The 10,761-nt window shown below is 30.5% G+C and overlaps 2 protein-coding genes across 5 annotated transcripts in view; both read left to right on the forward strand.

Annotated features, from left to right (window-relative positions):
- The window catches only part of LOC145306544 (sodium-dependent serotonin transporter-like), a 33,612-nt gene extending 24,198 nt beyond the window's left edge, over window positions 1-9,414 (forward strand). For all 3 annotated transcript variants that reach the window (XM_080148720.1, XM_080148721.1, XM_080148722.1), the window contains exons 20-28: window positions 3,386-3,451; window positions 3,947-4,016; window positions 5,256-5,365; window positions 6,090-6,130; window positions 6,493-6,542; window positions 7,206-7,270; window positions 8,221-8,319; window positions 8,641-8,685; window positions 8,768-9,414. In XM_080148720.1, coding sequence (XP_080004846.1) covers window positions 3,386-3,451; window positions 3,947-4,016; window positions 5,256-5,365; window positions 6,090-6,130; window positions 6,493-6,542; window positions 7,206-7,270; window positions 8,221-8,319; window positions 8,641-8,685; window positions 8,768-8,843 — 622 coding nt within the window. In that variant the 3' untranslated portion in view covers window positions 8,844-9,414. The remainder of the gene's footprint in view (window positions 1-3,385; window positions 3,452-3,946; window positions 4,017-5,255; window positions 5,366-6,089; window positions 6,131-6,492; window positions 6,543-7,205; window positions 7,271-8,220; window positions 8,320-8,640; window positions 8,686-8,767) is intronic.
- The window catches only part of LOC145306673 (exostosin-1b-like), a 145,207-nt gene that overhangs the window by 56,786 nt on the left and 77,660 nt on the right, over window positions 1-10,761 (forward strand). The window lies entirely within an intron of this gene.

Genomic DNA, 10,761 nt, shown 5'->3' on the forward strand with positions numbered 1-10,761 from the left:
TATGTTTAATCAGTGAGGATTTACATCAACTTATCGGCAATTGTCTTATTCCTTGGATCCCTGTTAATAGTAAACGATTTAACCACCAATTATAACTTACAGAAGGGATAATTTTATGTTTAATCATTGAGGATTTACATCAACTTATCGGCAATTGTCTTATCCCTTTTGATCCCTGTTAATAGTATATTTTCGGAATGAATAATAGAACATATGGGTTAGTGAGGGGATGAGTGATGACCAACATCAGAGCTAAAGAATTGTTGATTTTCGGATATTTTTATAATTATAAATATATGTTCAAAAGATATAAAGGATAATGAATTTTTCTTAATATTCATATTACTTAATACCAAAAAATAAAATATTTCTTAATGTCAAAACTTTTTGTATTTAGATTTTAGTATTGGTCTTTAAAAGCAACAAATTGGGTCGAGTTGGGTCAATATTTATAAGGATGGTTCGATTTTTAAAGCTATAAGTACCCTATCTTATTGACATAGAGTTACATAGAAAAGTTGTCGCCAAATTAAGTTGCTAACCTGTTTATTGGTCAGTTTATTCACCATAAAGAAGGAAAAGAGATAGGGTAAAGGGGAGAGGGGATAGATAATGTTTTAACCATCTACAACAATGATATTTTAAGAGGATACAAAATTATGGTTCAACTTCCAATTAATTCTATATTTATTCACGTGGATTAATAGTATTTTAGTTAGTTTAGGTTGCAATTTCCCTTCGATTTTATTTGGTGTACCATTTTTCCATTAGGAGGGGAGGGAATAGGGTAAAGAATTGGGTGGGGAAGATCGTTATTTTAGCCCGCAAGAGAGTTCACTCTATTAAAGAACATGAAATGTTTCGTGTAAGATATAAGTAATAATAAATCCATTGTGGTGAATTCAAAATTTAAAAAAAAATTGAAAATTGACCCACTCTAATTGCCCTTGAATTGATTTCATAATTATCAGCTGTTTGATTTTACCGACGAAAAGAATAAGTTGCCAACTTTCTATAGAGTTTGTACCACATAAATAGGAATGTGAAGAAAAAAAACATTACATTGGTTGAGACTAGCAGCTACGCCACTAGAGGCTTCTATGGACACTTTGGGTAATTAATCAAATAAAAATGTCTGACTCTAAGCCTGGGATTTTATTTTTGAAAAGGAAAAGATTTTTTTCTGATGGTTAGGGGGGAAATTTTTTTCTTTAGGCAATTTTTCTTGGGAGCTCAGACAAACATCCTGTTACTTTTTATAAAAGGATTGATAATAACATATAGTTATTGAAGAAAATTATCAGTAAAATATACAAAATATTTTAATTTGTTTTGAAATTATTACTTTTTTGGTCTTGGTCTAATATTTTATGTGTTGGCTAGAGAAAGATTGTAAAGACTACTTGTCTTTTTCTGTTATCCTGTTATTATTAGGTTTATTTCTCTGCAAAATTATGTTAATTATTAATAATTTTATGAATAAAAACATAAACACTAAATGTCAAAAGATACAACCAAAAAATATACTGAATTTTCTATTATTTCTTAAGATAATTTCATACTTCTGACTGGGGTTCCTATTAAAATGTACTTTATGAACATTCCACCTACTAAAGTACAAACAAACATTTCAGGTCAAAAGATACAACTCAAACTTATCCTACACATCTTGTTCTGATATCCCAATAAACATAAGGAAATATATGTGAGAAAAACCAAGATTTTGAGAGAATAAGGAAGGGGAAAAGGCAGAATTTATATATTCTCTATACCTCTATTTCAGTTATGATATCCCAATATAAATTAGGAAAATTATCTGAGAAAAAGGAAGAATTAGGGGAATTAAGGAAGAACTTCTTAGAAAAAGCTAGGTTATCTGAAAATAAGAGAGAATTAGTAAGGAAAAGGAAGAAGTTCTTAGAATAAGCTAGATTTTCTTAGAATAAGGAAGAATGTCTTAGAATAAGGTAGATTTTCTTAGAATAAGGAAGAATGTCTTATAATAAGGTAGATTTTCATAGAATTAGGAAGTATTTCTTAGAATAAGGTAGATCTTATTAGAATAAGAAAGAATTTCTTAGAATAAGGAAGAATGTCTTAGAATAAGGTAGAATTTCTTAGAATAAGGAAGAATGTCTTAGAATAAGGTAGATTTTCTTAGAATAAGGAAGAATGTCTTAAAATAAAGTAGATTTTCATAGAATTAGGAAGTATTTCTTAGAATAAGGTAGATCTTATTAGAATAAGGAAGAATTTCTTAGAATAAGGAAGAATGTCTTAGAATAAGGTAGATTTTCTTAGAATAAGGAAGAATGTCTTAGAATAAGGTAGATTCTCATAGAATTAGGAAGTATTTCTTAGAATAAGGAAGAATTTGAAGGAATAAGGTAGATTTTCTTAGAATAAGGAAGAATTTCCTAGAATAAGGAAGAATTTCCTAGAATAAGGTAGGTCTTCTTAGAATAAGGGAGAATTTGTTAGAATAAGGTAGATTATCATAGAATTAGGAAGTATTTCTTAGAATAAGGTAGATCTTATTAGAATAAGGAAGATTTTCTTAGAATAAGGAAGAATGTCTTAGAATAAGGTAGATTTTCATAGAATTAGGAAGTATTTCTTAGAATAAGGAAGAATTTGAGGGAATAAGGTAGATTTTCTTAGAATAAGGAAGAATTTCCTTGAATAAGGTAGGTCTTCTTAGAATAAGGGAGAATTTGTCTAATTAAGGTAGAATTTTTGAGAATAAGTAAGAATTTGGGTAAATAAGGTAGATTTATTAAGCATAGTTGTAATAGTGAGGAAAAGGAAGAATTTCTAAGAATTAGGAAGAATTTGTAAGATGGTGGACAGAGGTCACCTTCCTTTAGTGAGAATTTGTAAGATAGTGGACAGAAATCACCTTCCTTACAGAGAATTTGTAAGAAAAAGGAAAGTAAATAGCCTTCCTATACCCAAGGAAGGGAATTTCTGTCCTTTTTAGGAATGACTTCATTTTCTTCATATGATCCACTTTTTCTTCATGTTTGTTAATAACACTGGGTTTAGACAGGTATAATAACTTTTTAGTCAACAAGGATAACAACATTCATAATTGCTATAGCTATCTCAACAAATCTGAAAGTAGCACTTTTAGATTGGCAGCTTTTGCGAAGCAGAATATTGACATAGTAGTTGAAAATTTTTGTGGAAGATGAACATCATTATATTGTCAAGATAATCTCGTAATGAAAAAAATGTTTCAAAAGAGACAAATTATAGACAATTATACCTATTTGCTTCAAGAATCATTAAGCAAAATTATATAAAAGATTTTTTGATTATTATTAAGTTTAAATGAAAAATAAGGAAATATGATAATATCTAATCTAGTGATTTTTTTGTTCAGTACTTTTGGTGGGTTAGAGGCTATGATAACTGGTCTTTGTGATGAGTATCCTAAACTTTTGGGCAGGTAATCTTATAGAATATCATTGGTAGCACAGCTACTCTATGACCTTGATATTTCAGTGCGTTCTTATGTCCGTCACAGTACTTTTTACTTTACATATTTTGTGATTTTTAAACTGGGGGCAGATGGTCCAATTCTATGATAACTATCTAGATAAAGATCACGAAATCTTGTAAGCTAAAGCACTTTTACATTCTGACATACAGATACACAGTAAAGACAAACGGGTTACCATACTCTATTAAGTGGCTGCGCTTATAAAAAATCTTAGGAGTAGTCCATTTCGTAACATCGCCCCATAAGGGGCGATTTGTTATTTTTTTTAAATGGCTTTTTATAGGTTATTTTAGGTTAGGTTAGGTATTATTGGGTTAGGTGATTGCCCCACAGGGTTAGGAAATAGGAGTAAAGCTGCTGTGAAAAATACAAAGAATTTACGAAAGGGACTATACCCAAAATCTTATATTGCTCCGCTACTAATGGATATAATTGTTTTAGGAGAAGAGAAATATTTGTAGCAGTTCTCTTAGGTGGAATTTACCTATGTGCCCTTCCAACATGTACATATGTAAGTATTTTTAAATTGGTTGAACTTTTTAGAGAAGCTTGTAATTATTCCTAATCGCTATTGGTTAATAAATGTTGAAATATTTTTCTTTTCTAAATTGATGCAGTAAAGGTATACTAGTGTTTTGGCCCCTAACATCTAGAGGATTCGTATTCGAAGGGAAAGGATGGGAAGAAATAGCCCAAACCCTTGCCAGTACTTTAATCTACAAATCTTATAGCCTTAAACCATTCCAGGACCTATCTAAAGCTTCCCAAAAAAGAAGAACTCAATCGTATTAGCATTTATCGATATCTAAAGAAAATGACAAAAAACCTTACTACATTATATGATAGGGCTAACATCTAGTAAAAGACTAAGATCTATGGGGGTGATTTACTATGAATGATGTGATTAATTGTCCTTGTTTAAGCTCGTAACGACCTTCAAAAGTTAATTAAAGATTGATTCAATTCAAGTCTGCTTTATAATTGAAATTGTATTATATTCTGCAATTATAATTATATTACATTGCCAATACCTAAATTAGATTAAACAGTACATTAGAGAGTTCCAAAATAAGAAATAAATTGTGGATTTAAGAAATCTTTTAAAACAGTTGTGTATATCTAGGGAAAACAGAAAATTTATTTCCTAATTACAATTTTAGATTAATTTTTTTTTTAGAATTTAGGTTTTGAAAAAAAATCAAATATCAGAAGCTTTTCATAGTGCCTATAAAAAATGACGTCATACTGGCCTACCATTGGAGAAATGTGTATACTTACCTTTCATTAGTAATTTAGTGTATGTATTGGCCTATCATTGGTCATTTGTATTGTATGTCGCTATTTTTATGAAATAAAAACTTCAATATTTTACCTTTAGATATGTTTTTTTTTACAATATTGTAGCAAAAATTAAAAACAAAACAAGGATCCATAAAAGCGAAGCTCTAAGATAATAGAGAAAGACAAACGAACAATAACTCTTGTAGAGTGTCAAAACTTAAAAAGCTAAACATTGATTTATAGGTCTAAACGAAATTTTATATAGATTTGTTGCAAAATTCAGTAAATATAGGATACAGTAAAAGGATCGATATACTTTTATTTTTAGGATTTGGTTTTAGAGTTGCCTCGCTCATTATACTTTACTTTGTTGTCCTTAGAATCATTATTCCAAAAATCAGATTAATAGGATAATTATACCATACAAAAAGTGTTGTCAAAATTTTAAAAAATGTGTTGACTATTTCAGGGTGGTAAAGACTTGGTTGCCATGCTCAACTCATTTGGCTCCACTACGCCTCTACTCTTGGTGGTCTTCGTAGAGGCTGTCGGCGTGTGCTGGTTCTATGGGGTCTCCAGGTAAAATATAAATGTAGGCGTGTGCTGGTTCTATGGGGTCTCCAGGTAAAATATAAATGTAGGCGTGTGCTGGTTCTATGGGGTCTCCAGGTAAATTATTAATGTAGGCGTGTGCTGGTTCTATGGGGTCTCCAGGTAAAATATAAATGTAGGCGTGTGCTGGTTCTATAGGGTCTCCAGGTATTTGATATTTGCCAAACGGCTTAACTTACATATTATGCTTGTAATAATACATAATAATGCACAGTTTTCTCGCAGCGCACATAAATTCGTGAAACAACTTGGCTATTCTATATATATTATTTACTAGTGGCTACGGCCCTAGAGGCCTCTAGTGGAAATTTTGATGTGTTTTTTTTTATTTCAAATATCTAATTTGATAAATAATATGTCTATTTTTGTCTAATATTTTTTTAAAATTCGATTTTTGTGTGATTTCTCTTTGGAGGGGGTTTGTACCCTCCCCCAAAATAGTTATAAACCTTCCTGGGACCTTTGTGAAGCTACCCTGTTATGGAGAACCCTATCGGTTCAGCGGTAAGTGAGATGCTTCGGTACAAACAGACAGACAGACTTCATGTTACTTTATTATTAGGATAAGCTTTTCAGACCACTTATAGCGATGTTTGGGCAAATTATGTACGATTAATAAATATGAATATACTCAAAGCCCAAAAAAATCCTATTATCATTGACTATTCAGTTTTATAATAATTATTTTTAGGTTCTGCGATGATGTAGAGCTAATGATTGGCAAAAGGCCAGGTAGTATTACAATTATACAAGTTATGAAAAATTACATTATCATAATATTTGTGCAATGTTGTGTAAAGAACAATAATACTCATTAGAGATTGTTTTAAAATGTTTTGATTTTTTAAAAGGAATATGAAGATGACTGATAAATTAATTTATCTCCTAGATGATGATTCACAAAATTAACTTAATTAACCCACAAAATATGATTCAATAAGCTGTTAAGCCACGAATAAGAAAACTTTGGAAACTAGTGTAATAAACAGCTCAATGTGTGCTTCCTTCCTGCATATTTGAGAATTCTAGTAATAAATCAGTTGCTTTGTTAAAAAATACATATTATATAAAAATTAAATTATTTGTTTGTTCAGGCATTTTCTGGAGAACCTGTTGGCAGTACATCAGTCCGGTTTTTCTTTTTGTAAGTATAACGTAATTTTACATAGTGTCTCAAAAATCAGCCATGTGACGTCATAAAAATGAGGGAGACGAGAGGAAAATTGGGAAAGAAAACCCTTAAAAAAATATGGATAATTCCTCATTTTTAGGACGTAAGATGGCTGATTTTTTAGACACTTTGTAAAGCTTCAAGTTTAACATTTACATTTTGTGTTAATTATTGTGGGACAGCGAAAAGTGTCATGTGTGACGTCATAAAAATACGTATAAAATGGTGGAATGAGATGAAAAGTGGTAAAGGAAACCCCTAAAAAAGAGATGGATAAAGAAGTATTTTTATGACGTCACACATGTGACATGACACTTTCCGCTGTCAAATTTTGGTTAATTGGGTTAAAGGAATATAATAATGGAGAGAAAATTGTTTAACATTTCAATTCATAAGACAGCCATGATCAGAAAGTTATAAACGGGCATCAATATGCAATTTGGGATGATTAAGACATCAACGTATTATGAATTATGAATTTTAAAACCACTCATTTACTTTATAGTAACTAGGTAAGTAGGTGAATATTTATAGTAACTATTTTTTATACCTTTTGGTGCAAATGAAACATAGATAGATATTTAAATGATGGAGCAATAGCATACAAATTCAATAAAAAATTTTTATGTGTTTTAGGTCATCCTCATATTTTCTGTGGTTGATGAAGACCCCTTACCACCAGATCTTATCTCTAAGCCTGAGTAAGTACATTAAAACTCTTGAATCAGTTGCAGTTGCAGTTGACTATATCATCAGTATGGAAAATACTTGTATATAACTTTTACATTTTGATGGGTATACAGCCTAGGGTACACACTGACTATGTCATCAGTATGGACAATACCTGTATATAATTATTATATTTAGATGGGTATACAGCCTAGGGTACACACTGACTATGTCATCAGTATGGACAATACCTGTCTATAATTATTATATTTAGATGGGTATACATACAGCCTAGGGTACACACTGACTATGTCTTCAGTATGGACAATACCTGTATATAATTATTACATTTAGATGGGTATACATACAGCCTAGGGTACACACTAACTATGTCATCAGTATGGACAATACCTGTCTATAATTATCATATTTAGATGGGTATACAGCCTAGGGTACACACTGACTATGTCATCAGTATGGACAATACCTGTCTATAATTATCATATTTAGATGGGTATACAGCCTATGGTACACACTGACTATGTCATCAGTATGGACAATACCTGTCTATAATTATCATATTTAGATGGGTATACATACAGCCTAGGGTACACACTGACTATGTCTTCAGTATGGACAATACCTGTATATAATTATTATATTTAGATGGGTATACATACAGCCTAGGGTACACACTGACTATGTCTTCAGTATGGACAATACCTGTCTATAATTATTATATTTAGATGGGTATACAGCCTAGGGTACACACTGACTATGTCATCAGTATGGACAATACCTGTCTATAATTATCATATTTGGATGGGTATACATACAGCCTAGGGTACACACTGACTATGTCTTCAGTATGGACAATACCTGTCTATAATTATTATATTTAGATGGGTATACATACAGCCTAGGGTACACACTGACTATGTCTTCAGTATGGACAATACCTGTCTATAATTATTATATTTAGATGGGTATACAGCTTAGGGTACACACTGACTATGTCATCAGTATGGACAATACCTGCCTATGCAATCTATAAATTCCTTTCCAGTAGTGGAACACCAAAGTAAGTAGATGAAGAAATTTAAACTTAAACTTAAATTGATCCAAGTATCCAAGAACCATAGGTAAAAAAAACATAAACACAATATGAAAATGATTATTAACTTTTAACAAGAAACATGAGCATTAATGACAATTGAATATTACTAAATTATTAACCACAGGAAGGGGACATTGGAGAGTAAAATATACTGGTACCCAAAGTTTCAAAACATAATCAATTATTAGTTGGCTTGTTGAAATAATTGGGGTTGTAAATCAACTTCTTGTCAATTGTCTTATCCCTTAAGATCCCTGAACCTCTTGACAACAATTTATTTTCTAGGGAAAGACTACAGAAAATGATTGTTCCAGAAGAATTTCTTCCAAGGTAAAATCATTAAAAAAAATTATATTAATAAAATCATTAACACAATTGAAAATCTTTATTTTTACTTTTTATAATTGACCAGGTCTTCTTCAAAGAACATTCGGCCAAGTGGAGAACTGAAAAGTTCAGGCGGGTGCCACATCCCTGCTGATCTTTGAAGATATTGCCTTTATATTCTCTCAGAGATGTAGTCTTCCACAAATCTGTTACTACAAAGTCGTCATCCTGCATTAGAATGTCGTCTTTAAGTAAGACGACTTTTAGATTAGAAACCCTTTATTATTCAAGGATATCATTAAGCTTTAAGACCATCTTAAATATTTTAATTAAAAGTTAATTAAAACACAAACCAAGAGAACCCCTTAATAGGAGAGATAATATAAATATATATAAGCTATCACTAAAAAAAACTGAAAACTTTAAGCTTTCAAATTAGATTTAAGGGTTTATTCAAAACTTCCAGATATAAAAAGTGAAAAGTAAAATTAAATAAAAATATGTACACAAATATTAAATATTTATCAAATTCTATGTAAAATTAAGTGTGTAAAAACGTATAACTTGTTGTATTTCACTTTATCAACAGAGACATATTATAAATGTATAATTATATATCTATCTATTAATGTTCTTGATATTTTAATGTTATTATTATTATATAATTAAATCTATTTATCTATTAGTATGTAAGGGATAAGCAAAACTCTGAAATATAAATTTACCCTATAATGCATATGGTTTTTTAATAGTAAAGCTACTCTATAACTAACTTTGTCCGTTTGTTGGGGAAGAGAGTAAGGGAGGGGGTAGAACCGGTTATAATAATGTTTTGTTTAATTGACTTTAAATTAAACTCTATCTTAAACCACACACATACGTGCAAAAACGTCCCCGTTCATATATTTGAATTTGCGCGCTTTCGACTTAAGAAACGAGTTTGATTGAGTAATATTTAAATATGAATATAAATCGACATACAATCTCAAAAAATCACATCCAAGATGAGTGATAGCAGACAGATTTTCAACAATGCGCAAATGGCACTTAGAATCCAAATTTCGTTATGAAACTTGGCATAAGAAATACTTAGTAGGTCTATTATCCCTAAATCGAACAAAATTTTGAGTAAAATAGTTGCATAACTGCTTACATATAGGGTACTGTTTAAGCATATACTTACGTTTTTAGGGTTTGATTATAGAGATTCTTGGCTTACAACAATGTACCTTGTTGTATTAGGAATCAGTATTTCAAAAATCAGATTATTAGTATTATCAAATCAAATAAAAAACTTTTGTTAAAGGTTAAAAATCAACAAGTTTTAAATGGGCGAATGTATTTCTGGTAACGATTATAGAGTTGCTACGCTTCCTAAATTATCCTAACTGTTAGAGGAATTAGCATACAAAGTTTAAAACGATAGGCCGATTCTAACATGTTTTAATTAACGAAAAAAACTAAAATATGAGTTTCCACACGCAAATTAACCACCATGTAATAAACCACCATAAAATAAACCAAATATAAATTTGAAATTTTACTTCGTACAATACAGTGTTTGGTACAAATATTTTAACATTTAAGTTAAACAAGGATGACAACATCACAAAAGCAAAGCTCTGAAACGGAAGGATAAACGAACATTAACACTTGAAGAATGTCAGAACTGAATACTCAGAAAAGTTCGAAAAAATAGTCAGTAAACTTGTTGAAAAACTGCTTTAATACAGGATAATGTTTAAGGACATACTTACAATTTCAGGACTTGAAAATAGAGATGCTTCGCTTATAAAATTGTACTTTGGTGTCCTAGGAATCAATATTTTAAACATCAGATTAATCGGATTATTATATCACAAAAAAATTAGTTATTAAAAAAGTTAAAAATCAACCAGTTTTTAATGAACGAATGTAATTTCTGGCAACGATTATATAGTTGCTACGCTTTCTAAATCGTACCTACTACAGGAATCAGCATGCAAAGTTTGAAAACGATAGGCCGATTCTAACATGTCTTAATTAACGAAAAGAGCTAACCTATTATTGAGTTTCCACGAGAAAATGATAAACCAAATA

This window comes from Acartia tonsa, chromosome 14 (genome assembly GCF_053477335.1).
Source record: "Acartia tonsa isolate MP-2025a chromosome 14, ASM5347733v1, whole genome shotgun sequence".
NCBI lineage: Eukaryota > Metazoa > Arthropoda > Copepoda > Calanoida > Acartiidae > Acartia > Acartia tonsa.